This window comes from Myripristis murdjan, chromosome 16 (genome assembly GCF_902150065.1).
Source record: "Myripristis murdjan chromosome 16, fMyrMur1.1, whole genome shotgun sequence".
Classification (NCBI taxonomy): Eukaryota; Metazoa; Chordata; class Actinopteri; order Holocentriformes; family Holocentridae; genus Myripristis; species Myripristis murdjan.
Genome location: NC_043995.1, coordinates 6,946,897 through 6,970,878, shown reverse-complemented (window position 1 = coordinate 6,970,878; position 23,982 = coordinate 6,946,897). Strand labels below are relative to the sequence as shown.

The 23,982-nt window shown below is 40.9% G+C and overlaps 1 protein-coding gene across 3 annotated transcripts in view; it reads left to right on the top strand.

Moving 5' to 3' along the window:
- The first annotated feature begins 11,440 nt into the window (after window positions 1-11,440).
- The window catches only part of trak1a (trafficking protein, kinesin binding 1a), a 49,349-nt gene continuing 36,807 nt past the window's right edge, over window positions 11,441-23,982 (top strand). For 2 of the 3 annotated variants that reach the window (XM_030071870.1, XM_030071874.1), the window contains exon 1: window positions 19,019-19,138. In XM_030071870.1, coding sequence (XP_029927730.1) covers window positions 19,135-19,138 — 4 coding nt within the window. In that variant the 5' untranslated portion in view covers window positions 19,019-19,134. Of the gene's footprint in view, window positions 11,647-19,018; window positions 19,139-23,982 lie in introns of those variants that run through there. The other variant, XM_030071873.1, reaches the window with a different exon arrangement.

The window sequence follows — 23,982 nt, the reverse complement described above, 5'->3', positions numbered from 1 at the left end:
TTTTTGTTGTTTGTTTTTAGAATTTAACTTCTATTGAAAATAAAATTTGAGAAGTAGCCTAGCAGTTGTAACAAAATCCCAAATTAATGTTTGTTTTTTGTTTTTTGTTTTTTTTTAATGATACAATAGCTGTACTGGCACTAATACGCAACCGTGCCTCAAAAATAGTTTATGATTGGCAGATATGTGGGTTATTCTTAATTTTTTTCCCACCACAAATAGATGTCACACCAGTTGGATTCAAAACTCCGTCCAGCGCATCCTGTAGTGTGTATTGCTGGAGTTTAAGTTAATCTAACACTCTTCTCAGGTGGGGTTTCACGTGGTAGAGTACTGTACAGTGTGGAGCAATAAAATAACATATAATAGAGCATATAATAAAGTTAGGACATAGGAGAATGTGGACAGAAGCACAGTGTACTGCTTCTTTCAGAAAGATAAGCAATGCAATAGAATGTGATGGGACCGGCAATGAAATGACACAGCGTGGTATGATGGACGAGATGATACCCTTAAAGGAATACTTGGATATTTTGGGCAATACTCCCTTTTCCCGACCTCCCAGACTGAGACAAGATGTTGATGCAGTTTTCATCTCTGTACATCCACGGGTTCAGTTCCTGTGCATAGCATTTTGTGTTGGCTTTGCATAAAAATATACATGATTCACATGATAGACAAGACATGATACATGATACAGATGACTTCTCTCGAAATTCTGTTTTTGTTTTTTTTTGTTTTTTTTTTTTTAATTCCAAGACGCATATTTCACATACACACAATACATTGTTTAATTATTTTCTTTTTTCACTTTGAAGCCAGGCTAATGACTCCCATAGAATTCAAGTCTTTATGCTAAGCTAACGTGAAATGCTACCCACAGGAGCTGAACCACTGGACCTGGATAAGATGAAAAAAGGCTATTTTGCCCAAAACGTCAGAGTACTCCTTTAAATACAGTAACAAGATGATGTGGACAAGACATTTGGGTGCCAAAGATATGTTAATGGTGAAACAGGAAAAGAGTTAGTGGCCATGTTGTTCACTTGCATGTGACCACAGTTCACTGAACTGAGCAGCTGGGAAGTCTCTGGGAAGCATATGGACTGTGTATTGTGTTTCAGCGTGGGTTGAATCAGACATTAGTTGGACATACATTGTGCTGTTTGTTGTGATCTACTGGGAATGGCAGATGTATCAATGTCCAGATTGAAGTCACTCAGATGTATGGAGTATTCCCTCACATGGCAAAAACCACGTGGTGTCTCTTATAAAGTATATACACAAACCACTGAATGTGTTTGCAGTATTTGACCCAGGTCTTGTGTGCAGTGTGTCTGTATGTATGTATGTATGTGTGTGTGTGTGTGTGTGTGTGTGTGTGTGTGTGTGTGTGTCCCAGGCTGCATGTGAGTCCTAATCCCTCAGGTTCGCCCTGACAGATTGCATCATGACTACTGACTGATTTATAGCACAGAGTGGAGGCAGCTGTACCTTTTATATGCACCTCTGCTCTGCTAACTTGGCTCATTCCTAACAGGACTGCAGACATACAGTGTGTGTGATAATGTGCAAGATCCACAGTTTTTGTTTTTGTTTCATTTTGACAATATCCTGGGTGCTAATTTCTGCAGGCAGCCCTAGCTATGGCGGCGATTACTGCTTATGCAATCCTCTCAGTTCTTGTATTTATTTAAAGCAAATACACAAAACACTGGTGTCAGAAATGTAAATTGTGTCACTTCCTGTACAGTCCAACAAAGAATATTTATCAGGAAAGAGTTACCACACACCAAAGGCTTAGAACAGCAAACTGAAAAAGCTTTCATGAACTTGAGTCATTGTTGTGACATATCAGAAGCTGTTTGTCTTGTGAAAGCACCCACACTGTATAGCAGTCCTCCTGTAATTTGAGAACTCACCATGGGCCAAATATTTCAAAAATGAAACTAGGCAATATCTTTTTTTGGCTTTTAATCTGCTTCTGTCTGAATTGGTAGACTAATAAAGTTCATCTGATCTGATCTGATCTGATCTGAATAGCTGTAGATGACAGCCGTTGTTTCTGCTCCAGTTGTCTTTGTCCTTCCTTCCCTCCTATTTTTGCCTGTTCCATCACTTCCTCCATCCCTCTTTCATTCTATCTCAGTTTCTCCTTTCATCTGTTCTTTTTCTCTCCTCCGTGGTTCATATCTGACCACTTACATTCACTCAGTGGCTAATGCACGGCCTTTTCATCTGTACCTATCACACAAACTCCGAAACCACATGAAAGCATCTCAGTTGACAAAGGCTGTCTCAACTTCCTGACCTGTCAGTCTTATTATCCAATCACAATTTCCTTCTCCTCCACTTCTCTCTGTTTCCCCTGTTTGTTCCTCCCGGGACAGTTGCACTGAGAAGGACAGAGTGTCTGTGAGTAGATTAGATCTGGGCTGTCATCCTTTTCAGCAGTGATTGTTCCAGATTAACTGTGTTTCTGACAACAAGCCTGTGAGCTTTTCGTGTTTGGGCAGGGAGGCTGAGAAACACGTGGGGAGAGAGGAGTTGAAGAAAAACAGTGTGAATGTGAGTGGGTCTTGAAAAAGAGGGACAGAAGGAGTGAAAGATTTCCTCCGTTATTCTTGTTCCTTTTGTGTGAGACCCTTCCCACTCCCCATCTGAGCCAATCACATCACTGGTGACCTCATGGGTTCAAACATGCTCTGGCAGCCTTTGCTGAGTGGATTAACTGGATAGTGCACAGCAGGAAAAGAGTTGTTTAAACTTGAACTCAGTAGACTTTCAATACGCTCTGTATAGATTCATTCACTTAGTGTCCTTCATAATGGTCACATGGTTCGTGCCATCATAAATTTAGTTAAAATGATTTCTCGTGCACCGAGGTTGCTGTGTAGGTCGCCTGTGTCTCCATGTGTTTGAGTGGATTCAGAATGTGATCTGATTCACAGATTTACTGCTGTCAGGAAGTTATTTATATTTGGATGACCTTGACTTGGCTAGTTGTTCCCAAAACAGAATGAATAGAGGATAAGTTTTAAAAATGAGAAATCTTAGCACCGAGCAAATTAATTATTGAATCATCAGTACTGATTAACAAAACTATTAAACCCTTCCATGTAATGCCTATATTGTGGTCACTTTATACTAAAATTGCAAATAATTTAGAATATCTTAAGGCTAGGATTACACTGGAAGACTTTTAAAATCCTGACCAATTTGAAAACACAATGCATCAGACACATAGTGTATTCAGTATTTTTTTGTTTGTTTGTTTGCCAAATGGTTATAAATCTGCTCACATGGGACAAAAAGGGAAGGCTGCACTGAGCAATACAGCTGACATTATTCCACTGACACATTGCTGACTTTAAGGCATCTAATCTTGTGGAAATTTGTGAAAATCAGTACATATAAATATGGTCATTATTGCATATCACATGCTGTAATTGGCCAGCTCAGATGAGTGCACTGTAAAAACGCAAAATCTTACCAAGATTATTCGTCTTATTTCAAGTCAAAAATGTCTTATTTCTAGTCAAAATATCTCATTACACTTAAAATAAGACATGATCACCTCAGAAGTAAATTGTTTTTAGACGATTTTCACTTGTTTCAAGTGAAAATTCACTTGAAACAGGTGAAAATTTGCTTGTTTCATTGGCAAAATTTGCCAGTGGAAAAAGTGAAAATTCACTTGAAATAAGTGAAAATTAGCTAGAAACAAGAAACAAATTTTGCCAATGAAACAAGCAAATTTTCACTTGTTTCAAGTGAATTTTCACTTGAAACAAGAGACAAATATCGAAAAACAAGTTACTTCTGAGGTGATCATGTCTTATTTTAAGTGTAATGAGATATTTTGACTAGTAATAAGACATTTTTGACTTGAAATAAGACAAATAATCTTGGTAAAATTTTGAGTTTTTGCAGTGTGTACAGGTTGATGGATAAAATTGAATATGATATGTAAAGTCCTCATACTGCCAGGTAATAATAATACCTAATTAGTATTTCAGACCACAGCCCAACCAGTAGTGGATTTTTTGGGCCAGTGCTGATATCGATATTTAGGAATAAAAATCAATTAATTTATGGAAACGAAGGCAGTATGTTGGCTGATATTTTATTTTTTCATACATGAAAGCACAGATTTGTAAGAATGAATCCTCAAATTAGGTAATCAAGTAGTTGCAATAGAGATGTGCTGGAGGCTTGATATTTTACAGTTGAACAATAAACTTCTTAACTTCTTAACACAATCCGCGTACCATCTGCTCAGTCGTGATGCACTACTCTGCCAACTCCCATGTTATATGAATTATTGCAAACAGTGGAGTCTGCTGGAGAAACTACTGATTACTGTTGTTATCAATAGCTAATCAATAGTTAATATATTTAGTTAACACAGTGTTGATACCCCTTCTTATAATGATCTCAAAATTATTTTTAAGTTGACTCAAGGCAGTTCATCTCAAGTCCTTTCATTATCTTTGTTTGCACATTGACCAACACATAAGCTGATACTGACATATCTTGTAATCAGGCAATATCAGCCAATAATCAGGCAGCACATAAAAGTCGGACTCTTTTTCAGACACACAGCTTCTACTCTAAGCTGTGGACATTTTGAGTTTGCAAGAAGAAACTGCAGGAGTGTGTGTCAAATCTACAAATCTAATCCTTCAGTTTGTCCCACTCTTCTGCTTCCCTTTTAAGAGTTATTCTGAGTTATAAAGAAGAGGGGGAAAAGAGAGAGACTGTGTGTGTGTATGTGTGTGTGTGTATGGAGGGGCCCCACTGAAGCTGAATGCAGAGCACTGGTTTAAGTGTGAAACGGCAGTTAGAAGAAGTGAAAGTGCTCTTGGAAACATGCCCTGAAAGTTAATGAGAGTAAAGCGGGGAGAGAGTTGGGGGTGGCTGAATCTCTCTCCTCTCCACTCAGTCATGCTGTGTATACACTCTGCTTACTCACTGTATCTATTTTCTCACTTTTTTTCTCATCTGTCTTCCTCACTCTGTTTCTGTCTTTCTCCCTGAATCTGTCTGTCTCTCCTCTTCCTCCATATTGCTTGCTTCTGATTGAATGTGCTGACAGTTAGCAATTATGTGTGTGCGATCAAAACGAGTAGGATACTGAGAAATTGATCCACTGATAATCAGCTGCTGACAGGAACGCTGTGTTGGCTGGGCTGGACTTCATTTGCTGATAATACAGTCTCTTTTCAGGAGGGGACTTTTCTGTAAAGTTTTTACGTGACCTTAATATCCATGCTGAATAATTCCTGGGTTGGCAGAACTCAGTAAGACCTGAATACACCAAGGCATCAAACTTGAACATCCAAAAAGTCTCTCTCTGAAATAATTTATCAAGACAGTCGCCACCTCTGAAAGACTGATCAGTAAACTTAAAGTTGACTCCACACTCAGAGGGCTGTCGTTGCCATTATAACAATTATGAAATTATGAATCTGCATTATTAGTTCTTATGGCATATCTATGTTCTGCTACTCTGCTACTTTCAAGCACGTCTTGGTGCACCCAATGTAAAAACATTCACATGAACAAGTCAGGCAATACACAGCATAAGTGGAGTTACAATTAATAAAACTAATATCTCCCTTGTCTTGAGATCTACAAATTCTTATTGTTGTGTCATATTGGGGTAGTAAAGTGGTTTGCATGGATTCGAAAGTCCCAGTAGGTCTCTTGAGCCAGCAGCCTCCCCACCTGGCTGGGAGATAGCTGTGTGCAAGCCTGTCCTTTTTCAAGAGGGCTTGCTTGTTGTAAAAGTTTTTTCTAAATAACGTGGTATGTACTTTATAGTCATGCCTTTAAGTAGTCATGTCTAGGAAGTGGATCATGGCTTTGGAGTGTTCAACAGATAATTTAATGTTCTTATTAGTGTTATTAAGATATTTACAGAACTCCATCAAACCATTGTGACTACTGCTGTAAAGAAGAAAAATATCACCAGTAAATCTGCAATACATTTTTATGTATTGTAGATTGTTTTTTATTGTAGACTGCGATGCCATTCTGCACATCAGTGTTGTATTGAGCCCCTTGACATACTTACATACTTGTGACTTGCCTATTTATTAGATAGAATGAGCCTCATCCAGGGAGTGAGGGGAGTGATCAGGCCATCAATGTTGCAATTTTTCCATAAGATTGCTCCTGACTGGATGCATTTTGTGTATTGCAACAATTTATGTGAACTCTAGACAGCGTAACATGCACAAATCCCAGGAGGTGAGCTGTGTCTGACATGCAATGTGTCTGGCACCAGTGATCACACTAAGTTCAACAATGCTTTAATTGCACGTGTTGTCCGTTGTAAACTTCAGTTGAACAGTAACTGAACCTCTTGACCCTGTCTGTGTGCTTAATGCACTGAACATACTGTAAGTGACTCACTGTTTACAGAAACGGATCTGTGTGCCTAATAAAGAGGCCACTGGGTGTACTCAAAGCTTTGGCAGATCTTTTTATCTTGGTCTTCTCGCTGTAGTGATGTCATGGAAGGAGTTTTTATATTTTCTATATTTTTGTTCAGAGAGGGAGCAGCAATATGGAACCATACACAACTGCATCTATGGCTCTGTGACCTGAGGGGATAGAAAGAGAGTTTCGCCGCAGATTTGTGTTGTTTGACCTCTAATAAGACGGCCTTCTAAGATCTCTTGTTCTTTGCAAAGAACGCCCTGAGGAAGTTGTTTATGGTGCACACAACTTTTCCTGTGTGTTGCTCCACAATGGAGAGCCAGCAACACACACTGTACAGCCAGTCAGTCAGGACATGCACAGGCACACTCACATGCTCACAGACAGATGACCACTGGAAATGATTACCAGTAGTCAGCATACCATTTTGTATTCCATTAGCTTGGACAGATAGATACACACACACACACACACACACACACACACACATGCAAAAGCACTGGAAACAAGCATCACTCTAAGTCAAAGTGCTCTACATTATCAGCTATTCAAAGTCAGGAAACCCCTCCAGCAAGGACAAACCGTTCCAGCACTTAGCTACAGAAAAACCCCTTTGTTTAGCCATATTGATGGCTTTAGTATCCAAGAGCAGAGAGGCCAGTAACATTTAAAAAATGTGTAGGCTAACAAGCTACTAATCCTTTGCTTATAGGCTGACTTAATAAGTTGCATGTCATTAGTTATGATAGGTAAAGCTATCCTGTATTGACTCCTGACTCAGGGTAAGTGGCTTCAATATCTGTTGTGTTGGTTAATTGACTTTTACAAGCTGAATGACATAACTAAAAGGACAGCTGGGTGTTGTTGCCTAGCCAGAAAGATTGCTTAATTGGCCATATCACTCAATTAGATGAGGATTTGTTTTTCACATATCCTCTCAGATTGATTTGATTTGACATGTTGTCAGAACGACACACTTTTAAAACATAGTTGCAAGAAGGGCTAGGCAATATTTCGTTATTATAGCAATATTGTGATATGAGACTAGATATTGTCTGGGATCTGGGATAGCTAAACTGTAGCCTATGTTTTTTTTTTTTTTTAATGCTAAGCATAGGCTGATTGCTGCTTCTTTACACCCTTGTTGATGGTAGCACTGTTCACAGACATCATTACATTGTTAATTGATGGTGTTACATAAAAGTGGCTGCCATTCTTGTGTAATTAGAGTAACACTGAGGCTGAACTGAAGAGCCGTAAAAGTCTCTGTCTGTTCATTAGCCAACCGTGTTGGTGCTGGGTGGGGCCTGGCTCTTTTGGCCTGCTCAGTGGGGAATCTGTCATTCAAAATGGTAATGGAGCTGGAGAGGGACAGAGAGTGATATTGATTCAGTGGAGTTAGTGAAAGAGAGAGAGAGAGGTACTGGGGGGCAGAGTGACAGAGCAGAGACTTAAAAGCAGAAGAGCACAAACACACCGTATACTAGTGTGAATTCAGGTGCTGGCACATCTGCTACACGGCATCAAGCTTAATGTAGTGGGCACTGCTGTAGGGTAAACACACACACGAACACTCACGTGTGTCAGTGTCCCAGAGTTGTGTGTGTGTGTGTGTGTGTGTGTGTGTGTGAGAGAGAGAGAGAGAGAGAGAGTCGGCTTATGATATGGGGCTGTGATCAGGATGCGCTTGAATTCCTCCACGTGGAGAGAGCATAATGTGTGTGTAAGTGTGTGTGTGTCTGGTATGTGCTGTGTGTCTTGTGTGTGTGTGTGTGTTGTGAGAACAGTCTTTGCTTTAAAAACAGAATCTATTTATGACAACTGCACTCATGTGTCTTCATAAGCAGTGTGATGTTACACGATAAGTTTAATGTCCTTCAGGCCCAGGAAACTGAAAATACCTTGTAGCATTTGAAAAACAGCCCGTCCTCTCTTGGCTTCGTTGGCAAGTTGACTCTGTCTCTCTGTGGTCACATGGTACAGTTGTCTGACACGGTCCGTCCAGGTCACGTTACCATGGTTACTCAGCGTCCCCTGGAGCGGGATTTTAAGTGCCTGATGAGACAGAGGGATATCTGCACTACAAGAGAGAGACCAAGGGCTTTACCCTGAAGAATGTCAAGATACAACAGACACTTAGTTGCCTCCTAATGGTCGATTCTGGTCGAGGGAGGGAAGAGTTTTGCTGTTGAGAGATGTTTGGGTGGTGCTGGTGTGGTTTCATATCGAGCTGATAATGAATATTTGTGGTCTGTGGTGTTATGTCCAAATTGTTGCAGTTATAAACACAGTCCTGGGTAACAGACAGATTGCATTGTGAAATCAAGCATCTGAGTGATACAAAGTATTTGACACTTCTCTCTTAAACTGAGGAGGAATAGCTTTAGTCTGTAAACTCATGACTGCAGCTTCAGGATTATTAGGAAAACTATCCTTTTATGTTTTATTCGATAGTGCATACTGAAAAGAGATCAATAATCAGAGGGGAAAGTATGCACCAATTTCTAAAAGGTAGATTAAAATCCATAGTGTTATGTATTTTATGCCTTAGTCTACTGAGACATCGTAAGATTCCCTGTTCTCTTGTTGTATGAGAACTGCAGTTGCTATATCATTAAGTTTTCCATAACATCAGAATAAATAAGTAATGTGATACTTTATTGATCCTGGTGGGTGAAACTCACTTTTTGCTTGCCCTGGAGTTGGCAGCGATTGATTGTTTTGCCCAAGGACACACCAGTGGTTGCATGCTGACATGGGGTTTTGAATGTAGCCTGTGTTGTCATGGCTCCACCATCCATACTGTCTGAGCAACTAGAGTGGGGAACAGAGTAAATAAGACAATATAGATTATGAAACAGAATGTACAATGATGTGCACTGCATGGAGATAATTCAAACCTTTTTATTCAAACAGAAATGGCACCAAACTGAAAGGAGGTAGAACACACCTTGTCAGTGTGTTACAGTGTGTTAAAATATTTGTTTTACTCTGAACCCAAATGAGTTCTTTTGCTCAAAGCCTAATTGTGGAACAGCAGAGGGTGGGAATGTTGTGGTCATAACAAATTAAATACAGGCCGCTTTATGTTATGTTAGGTTGGTGAGAACATCAAACATAGAATTAAAATGGTGTTGTGCAGTGTAGTGCAATAATGTAATAGCGGTGTAGTGTAATTGTCATTATATCAACAAATAAATTCAAGGTATCAGTCTGTGAAATAGTTTAGGTACAGATACCATAGCAACAAGCCAGTTTTCCCGGACATTCAAAGGAAACATAAAGTAATTTGTAGTCAGATGATGAAGTCTGCTGAAAAAGTTTTCCAGCCTGTCTCAAACTTTGTCTCAATCTGGGGACCCATCAAAAAATGATACATGACCTATTTTAGTTCCATAGTTTTTCCCCGTAGTTAAAGAAGCACGTGCCTACAATGTATTTGTTGTCATTAGCAACCGTGTTTTGGGATTTGGATGTCCTTCAGTCTTAAATAATGGAAACTGTGTGACCTAATTCCTGCTTCCCACAATGTACTGTAGATCTGACTCAATGTGTGTGAGAGGAGGTGGAGGCTGAAAAACAAGGGAGAGATGGTGGGAACTGGAAAGAGAGATGAGTGGGAGACAGATGAGGGAGAGAGAGAGAGAGAGAGAGCGAGAGAGAGAGAGACAGATTGATGAAGAATGAAGAGAGACGGAGGGACAGGGGAGAAATAAAGAGTATAGTGCAATAAAACACAGTTGTAATTTTAACATTGACAGAGGGTGAGCCGAGGTGGGCATACAAAGCAGCATGTCTTGAGGCTTGTTTGTGTTTTGAGTGGTCTACTATTAATAGCAACCTGGCCAAGTTCCTCTTAAGTGCTGGCTGTCGGCTCAGTGATATGATACATGTGTTTTAGTCCCCCAGTCAGCTTGTCACACAAGTTTTCTCTTCATCGCTGGTAGTAAAGTAATTGTTGTAAATGGTAATTAGCTGACCAGGTAGCTAGTTAAGTTCTTCTTGACCAGATGCAGTTGATATGTTCTGCTATGTATCAGTCAACCAGCCCCCAACTCGCTTTACTGCTGTTGAATCAACACATTGATTCACCAGTTCCACTGCAACTGTTTTTTGTATTTTTGTGCACTTTTACACATTTCATTCTGTATCATATCCATACTATTCCTATAGATACGTCAATCCTTTAATCAAGGTGCGACTATAATTATCCTCAGTAGTCAGCATGTGTTCAGCATGTGAATCACTCAGCCAGAACTGCAGCTGAGTGTGACACCACATCTAAAAATACGATTGCTTGCCCTGCTGTGAATGACAAATGTTTTAATTAAAAGCAGGTAGTTTCTGTTTAACACCTCAAATACATAGGAACAACAATAAAAATGGCTGACAAAGTTGACTTGTGGGACAGTTTTTTTTTTTTTTTTTTTTTAAATTCACCTAGGAGTGTGAGCGTTTTTTGAGGTATTTAACTTGAATGAGATGACATTTACTTATGTGGTCATGCCCCTTACGTCCCTGGCATGTACCTTGCACTGGAATACCTTACAAGAGTTTGCTGATTATTAAATCCATTATTATGATACTCTCTGTGTTACTTCTACTCTATACAAAGAGGATTTTACAGAATTTTTTCCCAGAATTTTCTTCCCTCTTTTCTTTATTTGTTTTGTAGTGAATTGGAAAATAGATGCAAATTAACACTCTACCTTTCCCTTTCTCTTGCAGGTGTCCATTGGATGAACTTTGGAGGACTCTGGTCTTTACCTGAGTGTGGTTTTGGTTCCATACCCAGTCCTGTCCTGTCCTGTCCTGTCCTTGCATGCTGCTGTGTCATTCTGTTGAGTCCAGACCAGTTTTTGCCCAGTTTAGTCTAATACTGCACGGAGTCAGATCCAGTGTGGATTTCATCAAGTCCACATCAAGTCCAGTCCTGTCACGTCCAGGTTTAGTCAATGGCTGGTCCCGTTTTTAATCGGTGACCAATCAGCGCCAAGCTGGACCCGAAGACTCCGCCTCCTTACACCTGTTCCTGCTCCTCTGCCCCGCCCCCTAAGCAATCCTGCAATCACACCCCTTGGCCCTCAAGCCCAGGAGCCCAGTTGGCCAGTGAAGAAGAGGAGTATGTCAGTGAGGCCAGTCTATCGGCCACGCCCCAGGAGCCCAGAGCCACCTTCAGAGATGCAGAGACCATTACTGGTAATCTTGCATGCATACACTGGAACCATACTTAAAAATATACTGGAATCCATTTGGCAGGATTGAATCAGCTCCAGGTGGAGAAGAAATATATAATTCAACCATCAAAACAAGAATGTACTCCCATTTTAAATGTCTTTATTTCCTTTATTTCACTTTTGACCAGTTGTATCCACTGGGAAAGAGAATAAACATGCATAATTCTTACATTGTTTGCTTAGCACTTAATTTGTAATTCAAGATGCATTACACCCGACCATTTAATTGGAGAGAGTATGATGCTGTCCTGTAGTGGCGGAGTTTCACCTTTATTGTACACTGACCTTAGCATTAACTCTATAAAAATCTAAAAAAGGTGTATGTGTGGTTTTGTAGTATAGGTTAGTATGAATTACGATGATATGAATTATGTTGACTGAAAATGGTACTATAAAAACATTTAGATCTAGATATCTTTGTTGGAGTTTTCTGCTCCAGGTATCAGGATCAGAACCAAAAACTAGGTATCATTCACACTGTGGTGGTATGTAGAGGAGCTGCATTCTCTGCATCTCTTCTGCAGCTAATAAGCCTCATTTCTGAATGTGACCTATCCATTTATTTTTATACCTCTGAGGCATTCAGCAACAACTGACCACAATTCCCAATGGTCTCTTTGAGACAGTGATGTAGTGTTGGTACAGCTCTGTCTTTTTTGGATTAAGCTGGAAGGCAAACTGTACACTGGGGGCAGATGGTGTGATGGTGTTTGTGGCTGTGTGTGTTATGTGTGTGTGTGTGTGTGTGTGGCATGCAGAGTTGTGAGAAACTGTCCCGTTCCGTGACCCTTTTCTAATGTTGCATCCTGTCACTGAAGTGGCTCCAGGGGACCTCAGCTGTGTGTGTGTGTGTGTGTGTGTGTGTGTGTGTGTGTGTGTGTGTGTGTGTGTGTGTGTGTGTGTGCGCATATATGTGAAAGGGAGAAGGGCTCCCTGCAGACTTCTGTCCACTCTTTTATTCATCCTCCCATCTTGTTTTTTTTCCTCATCTTTCATCCCTTCCTGTCATCCCTCTCTCCCAGGGAGCAGAGGGAACACTAATGTCTCATCTCCTCTGTCTTCACAGTCTGAACAAACCTGATTGGGCCACAAATCTGCTTTTCTCAACTTAGGGGACATAGTCACAGGAAAACACAAAGGATTAATGGATATTGATTCTAAAGAAAAGGTTTATTGTAGTTCTAATTATATGGTTGTCCTGATGGTCCCAACCCAGAGACGAAAACTAAAGGCAGATCTGTCAGAACCGCAGAGACTGGAGTGCTTAGAGACATCCCAGAGCTGTAGGCAGAGTGGCAGAGTGTGAGTGATGACTTCTAAAATGTGTCTGCTCCTTGCTCTCCTAATGTGATGAAGTCTGCCTTCCAGAGAAGATTGTTAAGTGCAACAAAGCCACGCCACAGTTCACTGAGGAGCATACGGCCCTGAAGAATATCAAGCAGTGGGCTCAGAGTCAGGGAAATGGAGGCAAATACAACTTGGCTGAAAGCCACCCCAGCAAGGTCATCAGGTTTTTACAGGAGGAGTCAGTTTCTCAGCAGTGACTGAGACCCAGCGTGGTGGTCTGTCAGTGCACTCACAAGCTACAGGAAAAGACCCTCCCCAAGCACATCATTTCCCACCCTTGAGAATGGCGGCAATTTCCTCCATGGGTGTGAACGCCAAGGTCCTACCAACCTCTAGTCTATTTTGTAAAAACAGTACCTCTGCACCTCTATATTGCATACCAAGCAGTCCTCAGACCTTGTTACCTGCGCCTGTGTCCTCTTTATCATCATAGAGGAGAAACTTCAAAGATTTTTATGGAAACAGCAACCAAGACTGCCAACATCTGTCAGTGAGTTAACTATTTAGTGACTGGACTAATCGTAACATGTTGGAGGTGGAATAAAGTGCCTCTTATCTCCAGTGTCCGCTACGCCTGCAGGAAAACAAGTGTACGGATGGGCAGAATTTATCTCACAAATGTGTCCCAGCTATACAGATTGCATTTGCACCTACCTAAGATCTGAACACTGTGCAAGCCAGACTACTGCCAGATGTGGTCAGGCAGATCCAATCACAATGTATTTACACCCTGCATTAAAATACATTTTTATTTTTGCGGCGATCGTGTCCAAATGCAGATTGCATTTTAATGCCAGGTGTAAATGTTTGCATGGGTTTCCTCTGGGTGCACAACTTTCATAGGTATGAATGTGAGCATGCGTGATGTTATATCTGTCTGTGTAAGTCTGCTGATGGGCTGGAAACTTGTCCGAGATGTTTTCACAGTGCATGCTGTGATAGGCCCCAGCCCCTTGTGTCTCTGAAAAGCCTATTGAATGAGTGAGAAGGCTTAGATTACCTGCCTCACTTGCTTTGGGCCAGTAGTGCTGAGCTCAGTCATAATGGAGACTTTGACTAGCTAGTAGTGTCTTGCCTTACACCTCACAGACTTATTCCTCGAATGCCTGTATTTTGCCTACAGAGTGAGTCCCATCTGCGTTGTCTTGGTAAAACCTGGACAGATAACCACATGGCTCATAAGCTAGGATATGTTTTATTGACTGAAGCTCCACATTGAACAGTTTCTCCAGAGCTGCTTGAGGCCAACTGTCCTTGCTGTGCAGTTCCCCCTCAGTCTGCTGACAGATTTGTGAATGCCCTCAGGCGAAAAGACCATTTTTGAGTCTGAGACCCTACCTGTCAGACTGTGTCTCTGTGAAGACAGGCACACCACTGGGATGTATGCTCTATGACTCCCTGTTCTACTGCTTGTATACCAATGACTACACCCCTTGCTACCTGTCCATCCATTAGACCCAGTGGGCCTCATCACCAACAATAAAGAGTCAGTACATGGACGACATGGCCCTAAGTTCCTCGTGTTACTCGTATTTGGACCAATGCATGAATAACAATGACACTGTTAGTCGTCTGTTGTGGCTTGGCGGCTTGTCTTTTGCCCCAGTGCTGAAGCTAAATTTAGATTCCAGCTTCACAAGCTTTCAAATCTTCCTGCTATTTGGCTTTAATCATTTGTTTATGACAGTGTTCTTTCTCTAAATCATTCTGTTTTGTTGAAAAAGAAAATCCACTTTCAATTCTTGATCCCAGCCTTGCAAACATGAGAGCATTTGGCTTTCTGTTAGAATGATGTACATTTGAATGATGTAAAATGAAATGATGAAATGCCATGCCTGTGGCAATATTCAGCCATGTGACTTTATGGTTTAGGCAAACAAAGTCATTTAAGGGCAGTTCAGCTGAGGAGGTAACAGGTCAGCACTGCCATCTGCTGGCCACTGTGTATAATTATAACAAAGTTGACTTGTCATTTACAGTATACTGTATAACTAACCTCAAAACCCATTGCATTTTTATTATCTGTATCTATTGTGTGTGTGTGTGTCTGTCTCTCTCTTCTCCACCTGTCTTTCCCTCTCTGCCTTTCTCTCAGTGTGTCTCCCTTACCCTCTCACTATTCGAATGTTTCCTTTCTGAGGGAAGCCGTTTGTGTTATAAAATGTGTGTCTGTGTGTGTGTGTGCATATGCATATGCATGATTTCTCTCAATCTAGGGGATGAATGAACACAAAGAGCTGAATGGAATAGCCCGCTGCTGTGGGACAGTTACTGGATGTGAGGTTAATTCTCCATGGTTACCAGTGGGTGTTGATGTTAAGAATTAAGTAACTGTGAAATTATGGGTTGGTAGAGGAGAGGGACAGAGAGAGAGAGAGAGAGAAATGTATTATGTAAGTGGAGGAACAGAGTAGAATCTAAATTGCTGAGCATACTCTTTGACTCTGATCCCATTACGGCATGGGAGAAAAATCATTGTATTGTCTGGTGGAGAGCTTGGTTCCCATCCATCGTTGGTATTATCTCTCTCTCTCTCTGTCTCTCTCTGCCTCTCTGTCTCTCTGTCTCTGACACACACACACACACACACACACACACACACACACACACACATAGTAGAGATAAGGCTGAATAACATGAGACTGGAACTGTGTTGACCTCAGTCTCTCCTCAACAGTGTGCAAAACTAGTGTGTTTGTTGAGAGGCCTACTAGTGTATGTTGATTGTCAGCTTGGTTGAGTTTTATTGAGGCAGTATTGTCATTCTGTAAAATTCTGACTGAACTGGGTCTCTCCCTCTCCCTCTCTCTCCCTCTCTCTCTCTCTAGTTCGTTCTCTCTCTTCTCTGTCTCATTCATACACAGCACGTACTTTGGCTAAACTTGCAATGTTGCCATGGATACAGTGTTTTTGCTCATAAACAGTCTGAATCATGCAGTGTAGCACTGACCTTAAATTTTAAGCTGACCAGGAGACTGACAGTCTGGCTTCTTGACAGAATAACATTAACTGGTCTGGGTTGCTTTGGTTCCTACAGGAACTGTATTAGAGAGAATGCACAACAGCGGCTAAAGTGATTATCCTGCTTAGTTTATGTAAAATTTTAACGTTAGGCTACAATGATAAAGCTAGCGAAAAAATTTTTTTTTTTATATATTGGCTGTGTTCAACTATTTTGACCATCACTGGAAGTCAGATTCAAATGTGTGAGATTGAATCTACTCCAAAACTGCTGAGCCACCTAGACACTGACTGCAATTAAAAAAAAAAAAAAAAATTAGACAATACAATGGAGAGAGACAAGACATTGCCACAAGAAAATGTTCACATTTCACACTGGATTTCTCTCTGTAATCTCAGTTAATTTTCCAGGCTGGTGGCAGCAGTGCTGTTGAGTTGCATGTTTACATATTTGACATGGGGCCACATGTCCTGTCATGTCCATACCTCCTTACTCCTCTGATTCATTTTCAGCTCCCGGTCCTGTGTTTTGCTGCAGATCAAGAGCCCTTAAATGTAGTCTGTGAGGCCTTGCAAGTATTTTTCTTATAGTTCAAACACATTTCATTGCATGCTGTGCAAGCTCATCGAGCAGAAAGGGTACAAATTACTTCTATTAGGATACAGGGTCCAGAACACTATAAGATAGGAAGAAAAAACAAAACATTCAACCCCATGTCCATAGGACTGATCAACAATTGAACTGGATCAATAACTCCAACTCCATTACATATGCTGGTGTTATGTCTTTTGTATAACCATGCTGTTATTGCCTTGTGTCTTCACCTCTAATATGTTAGAGCGGTAATAAATATGGTGCAGTATAGAGTGTTCAGCACATTTCAGGAGCATAAATGTGCCTAGTAGCCTGTTTCCAGTGTTTTCCGTTTCATAAAAAGGACAATTCTCTTTGGTACGTTGGGACTGACCTCCCCAGTGTGACCACACGTTCTCTCCCGTCCACTCTGTCCTCTAAAACTAGTGCTAATACTTAAAACATCTTGATGAAAAATGGCACATGTACTGTACACACACATATACACATTTCCACTATAATTAGTGACATATGAACACCTTCACATAGCCGCCTTCTTTGACACACGCCAACCTTGCAGGCTGCCAGTGACATTTGACCACCTTGACGTGCTCTCTTGACTGTATTTCATGTTTACCCTCTGTGACCAGCGGCAGCTTTCAACCGAAGCCCGGTCTAATTCTGGACAGGCCTGTGCTGCAGGTTCCTGAGGAAAACATTGATCCAGGACCTGGTAGTGTAGCTTTATGAGGGAAGATTGCTTGTGTTGAAGCGCTCTTGTGATTTCAATTTGAAAAGGACCATACCAGTGTATATGAATGTTTGGCCCATTTACTACATTTTACATTGCAACAAACACTTTTGCAAATCTTGTCGAGGTACTAAAGATTTCGGAACATCAACAATAACAACAACAACAAAAAAACAACTCAATTTTCTAATAGAAGTTTTGGTTGAAACAGCCACCTTGTAATGTTCTGTTTCTGCAGCTACCAAAGTTGTTGCCAGTCATAAACCACACCACTGACTGTCTCACTGTGTAAAGCAAACACTTCCCTGGGGACTATTTTCTGGCAGAGAGACCGTATCTGCAAGTCATCAAAACACAACAGTGCTGCTGTTTTCAGAAAAATTAATATTAAATTAAATTATTACAGTGATAGAATGCTGATGTGAAGAAAGTTTGAAGTCTCTGGAAGTTCATTTTCATATTGCAGAGGAATGAATGGAAACCAATGGCTAGATAAAAGGTAGGAGAAGTGATATCGGAGTTCTAAAATATAACTGCTTCCTAGATGACAGGTGAGGGGCACATGGAAGAAGGCTTTTTAAGTTCAGACACAACTGAGACAGATTGTTGCAACTCAAAATCTGTTTGTCCCTGACTTTTGCACTAAATGTGTGCAAACCTCTTGTGCAAAATAACAGAAACTCACCAGCTTAATGCCAAGTGTTTCATGGAAGTCAGTAACATACGTGACTGAAAACCAAGAGGAGGCAAACAATCTTTGTTTGTCGTTTCCCTTTTGACAGCTAACCCAGATACTCTAAGCACTCATAGTGACAAATTTTGTAACTCACTAATTACAGACTAATAGCCACTAAGCCTCTAGAGTTTACCCATTCATGGCGCCAAGCTGTACCAGGGCCTGGCACCAGTTGGGTTGTGTGGAAAGCACACTGAGTGCATTTGAGACAGATTTTCTTTTGCAACTCAGCTTATTTCGTTTTATTGCTCAAAACAGGCTTCGGTCTGTTTCTTCCACATGTTGCTGTGGTAGGCCTGGAATGATTTTTTTTTTTTTTTAAACCATGCAATGATTATGAAACTTCTTGTCAACTATCAAATACAAGCTGTTGTCTCAAAATATTAGCATTGCCTTCCTAACATTGAATTACACTTCATTTTGTTTAATCCATGTCTCTGTCCTAAGGCTTAGGAATCTTTCATAATTATCTCTCTCCTCCCCGGATTGAGGGGAGGTTTAAGATAGATACATAGATAGATGGAAGAAGAGATATGAGGGTACAGATTCCTTGTGTGGACACAAACGGTGCTTTAGTGGAATAGCTAGAGAGTCAAATAGTAAAACGGTAGTAATGCCTCAGGGCCGGCAGTTCCAGTAGCTATGTTTAGACTAGAGGGAGAGAGAAAGCGGGTGAGAGGGGTTATTGGTTAGAGAGAGGCAGGGGTGGAGAGAGATAGAGAGAGAGAGAGAGAGAAGTTAGTACAGCTGGTGGGCTGAGAGGACCAGCTGGGGTTGGGGAGAGAGTGAGAACAGGGCGGTGCATGTGGATATCGTCACTGGCATGTCAAGCATGACGAACCAGTTTGGCTCGGGTCTCTTCTCCTTCTCTCTCTTCCTCTTCTCTCGCCCTCGCCCTCCTCTAACTCTTGGCAACTTCTCGCTCTGAATGCTCTCTCTCTCCCTCTCTCTCTCCCTCTGTCTCCCCCTCTCTCTCTTGCTCTCCTCTTTCTGTCATTCCTTGCGACCTTGCCCTTTCCTGGACCGGTGGAAAATGTGATTTGAGGGCAGGAGGGTCGGTTGTTGTTGGGCTTCAGGCACCATGAGTGAGTATTACTGGTTGTCCCACAGTTTCAGCTGATCTCTAGTCAGCTTTATGACTAGTCTGACTAGCATCTGGATAGAGTGTCACTTGCCATCGTTTCTATCTCTTTCTCAATCTGTCTTTGTCTGTGTCTGTCGCTCTGTCTGTTCAACTGTCTGTCAGTGGCTTATTCAGTCATTTCCTCCTCTCTTGCAGTTTAGGCTGCCTCAGGGAGTTAGCTTTACAAGTTTGGCAGGACGCAGAGATGTTTGTATTTCCATGCTGTTGTCTACTGGCTCATTTTTTGAACTTATGATAACTGTAAAAGTTCACGCCTTACAGTGAAAGTTGTGCATAATACAACAATTAAAGACAAGGTCTGAGTGACTGAAGTTTCCCAGCTTGATCACTGTAGAGGAGAAGGCTGAATTTGGTTTTCAGCTGACAAGTTACAAGCTGTTCTAGTTTCCAGGAGGCAGCCATATTGGACTGAAGTGATATTGCACTTGGATTTAAACTTTTCTGCTGCATTGTTTATACTTTGGAAGGATGTCTGAGTGGTTCTACAGGTTAGGGCTCTTAGTTACACCACAATTTGAGTGTTTTATGCCTGTGTGGCTCAGTTGTTTCGACACTGTTATGTTGCTATATTGGAACATGAACTTTTACTTGATCTTGAATGTTTCCTCCTCTGCTTTGCTTTGGTTGGACTGAGCTCTGCCCCCTCATGGCTCTGGTGTGTTTGACCACCATTTTCACCACATTTCCATGACTTGGTCTGGAATTTGCAGCTTGTCTGTCTGTGCAACTTTGTGCGTTTTTTGCTGAAGCACAGCAGTGAGACACTGGCCTATTATTGCATTTGAACTTGAACTTTTCTTCGTCCAGTGGCTCCCAGCTGGTACTAGCGCTGGTATGTCCCAGGAGCTTGTGTTCTTTATGCCTGGCAGGGGGGTATTGGTCTATAATTATGTTTGAACTTGAACTTCTCCTGGTGACTTTAAACATTAACATTTCCAGCCAGCTGTGCTTGGTGCGGGGCTCAAAACTTTGAACTAATTTATTAAAGGTATATCATTTGTCTGTTTAATCTGACTGCACATAAATGAGAGTAAAAGAGCTGTGACATCTGTCATGTGTTTTGATTTGCAGTTTGGCTACTGACCATTGCTATACCTGAACTTTTAACAGACAGTTGTCACAAAATTCAATACCAAGTACCATGTGTAACATTAAACTTGATTTGCTGCATTTTTCACACAGAGAGACATCCATGTTTTGTTTTTTTTTCATTGACCCCAAATCTAATCTGTACTGCTCACTAAAGCCAATAAATTATATCAGTGCTTTATTCCAGCTTCCTCTGTAAGTTTAAGGCTTTGATGCACCATTGAGAGTGGAAAAAGTAATGTTGCTGTGTCCCTGCTTGATCAGACTTTGCTCTTGTGTTGGTGGTTGCCGGTCGTTAAAAAATGATCTGACTTGACACAGTTTGTAAATTCTGATAACACAGAGCACACTGCACATCATGCACAGTGGTGAGATACATATAAAGCAGTCACACTCACAGTTATCAGTCTCTCTGTCTGTACTTTGGACAGTCATGGTAAACTTTTTTCAAACTGTTAGCACAGCGTCTTTGTTGTGACAGGATTCTCCATTTGTTTTTGTAAAAACTATCCAAATGCAAACTAGGGGTGGGAATCACTGAGTAACTGGCAATATGATAGCATCACAATGTTTACCTATTATAATGATGATATCACAATCCAGGCAGTTCTGCAGGATGTGATATGCTGTAAGATAATCAGCTATGACACATCACAATATCTGTAACTGAAGAAGAGAAAATACCATGGAAAAGGCAAAACAATCTTTCATACCTAAATACCTAAAGGAATGGAACAAATGCACATCATTGGAACTCAAATGTGGATCAGTGCAAATATTAATATTTGGCACAAGTGCACTGACAGTTTATCACAAGAGCATGGATCGTGATACTGTATATAGGGTTGGGAATTCATAAGATGTTAATGATATCAATGCCATTCCTTATTGATTCCTGATTCATTTTCTGTGTGGGCAAAAAATGGGCTCACACAGGTTTTCTGCATGTTTGAAATCCTGCCGACTACCATTTAGCAAACCACCGGTTTCTTTTTGGTGACTGGGTGAAGGGAAGATCCAGAGGTACCTAAGTGAAAAACCTCCATGCCGGCATTGATAAAAGGAACTGATTAGCTCAGATGCATATGCTTCCAGTTTTTAACTTGATTTCCTAGCAATTTATTGGACTATCTATTTTTTGTTCCACCCCTATCGCAAACTGTAAGCTGCTAGGTAAGAGGTAGAAACACTTTGATACAAGGTACCACAATCAATTTGAACAGGCTGAAATTTACAAAGCTGCTATGTTTGTTAGTTCAAATACAAAAATAGCTAATTTAACACCACCCTCTACCACACAACAAACACACACACACACACACACCTTTTGCTTCTCCGCTGACCTTTTGTCAGTGTCCACAGCACAGACCAGTTGGTGCTATAATTATCCTCATCCACATTTTCTCTGCACTTGTTTTAGGGACCAAAATACATAGGGCGCATTTAAGATCAATATAGAATTATAGATGGGCATTTTTTTTTTTTTATTTACACTTTGAACTCTGTAGTCTCCACATTACGTTTATCCCAGTTATCCATTACTAATCCCACAGACGGCGATAAATGCCTGTGTTGAGAGCCTGTAAAAGCTGACCTTCCAAAGCACAAAAGCAGATGGTAGATTTGGCTTTTGACACAAACTGAAAAGTCATCAATTCTCCAAAAACACCAAAAGATTTCCTCAAAATATTGTGACTCTTCTTTTCACTGGCCACTTGGTTAGTCAGATGTATACATTGTATCCAGTTAACAGTTGTTTTTTTTTGTATAGAAGAAAGACCAGACATCCTTAAACAATAATGAAACCTGTTTCTGAAGAATCATTAGATACAAGTTGGAATAAATAGTTTAAAGACGTAGTTTGTTTTCTGATCTGTTCTTGCTCTCTGATACTGTGGTTGCTAACAAGTGGCAACAGTGGATTGTAGTTCTGTGTCTGTCTAATATTTGCTGGCGAGCTGGAGCCTCACTGGCTGTGCTGAACAATTCCCCAGCTGCTGTCAGTATGTGTGTGTGTATGTGTGTGTTCCCCAGTTTCAGCACAGTCAGTCATTCTGTCTGGATTAGGGAGCTATGAGAGACACCATTGTTGGAGAGTGGAGAGACAGACAGAGAGAGCGAGAGGGAAACAGAAATAGAGAGAGGGAGAGAGAGAAGCAAAGGGCATGTGCTGTGTGTATAAATTTTGCTGTGTGAGTATATTTTCTAATTCTGTCTAAACAAGACCATCTTTTTCAGCTCACATTTCTTTAGATAAAGTGGCTACACCCAGCTTCTTTGCGTTAAAGAAGAGAATATGTACTTCAGCAGAGTCCTAAATGGATGCATTGTTCATAGAGCACTAAACAAATGTGTGAACATACAGAAAGCTCCGGTAAGATCACTTCATTTTCACAGCAGCACATAACTCTTGGCTCTCTGTGTGACTCACTGGGTTTCAGTGTAATGCTCTTGTTGACCTTGTGAAGGAGTGCAGTGAGTTTGCCGACCAGTTTGGCAGCACTACTAACTCAGCGATGTCTTTCACATTAAAGAGTAATTCCAGTATTTTTAAACTTGGGCCCTATTTTTCCACCTTTTGGGTTCCCGAAAGTTGTCAGACATTTACAATAACAATCTGACCCAGCCAGTGGGGAAAACCAGCATTTTTAGGGGACAAATTTCGACAGGTCATCTTGCCCTCTGTGATGATTACTTTGCAGCCTGTTTTGCGGCTGCCACCTGGGGGGATTCTTGCTCATTACTGGACTATTCCCGATATTTTTGTTCCTATAAGTTATTTGGATCCCAAAAGGTGGAAAAAATGGGCCCAGGGCGAAAAATATTGAAATTAACCTTTAATGACGGCTTCTTGTGATATTGAGACAGTGATTTTTGTTTTGGTTTTTACCCATGAATATTCAGTATATTCTTAAATGTCACAATGAGAAGAGCGAAATAGTTTCAAGTATTTTCGGCGCCACACTTGAGTAGATTGTCACTGTAATTCTGCTTCTCAGCATACTTTTGACCCTTTCTTTGACTTGGCTGTGTTTTCCTGGGCAGCAGGTTGGCACAGGGCACAGAAAGACTGCCCTCCAGCCACAGGACCCTGATTCAGGCCTCTGTGTTTGCAAATTAGCTCCCTGCTGAAGTTTTCTGTAGCCAGACGCTGAACCCCCACCAGCTGAAGGGCTGCTGTTGTGTAGCCAAGTCTGACCTCTGACCTCTGACCTCTGACCTTCCTGTAGAGGAGGAAAGAAAAAGTCATTTCTCCACAGGGATAGGTCAGATCAGCGAGAGAAGTTTTTAATGAAAGTCAGTCTGTACATTCCATAATTTAGCATACACAATAAATTCCTAATATTTATACCGAAGAGACACAGCATAGTACTGCATTAGTTTAGTATGTTGTTTAGTACTGCATTAGTCTGACATCTTAGAAGGGATGAAGAATTAATTGAAATATTATTGAAATTGCAATATTGTAATATAATACATAGATTGCAATATAATACATAAAAGTATTATGGTGCTACAGCCCTGCTTTGGCCTGTCATTGGAGTTTAAATAGTTTCTTTCACTGAAAATGAAAATTATGATGCAAACTTGATTCCCATTAATCAGGAATCAGGAATAATTTTGCAGCTACATTATTTAACCATATTGTTCATCTTTGAGTTTCGCATAAAGATGTCTTTATAAGGCAAGCAGAAA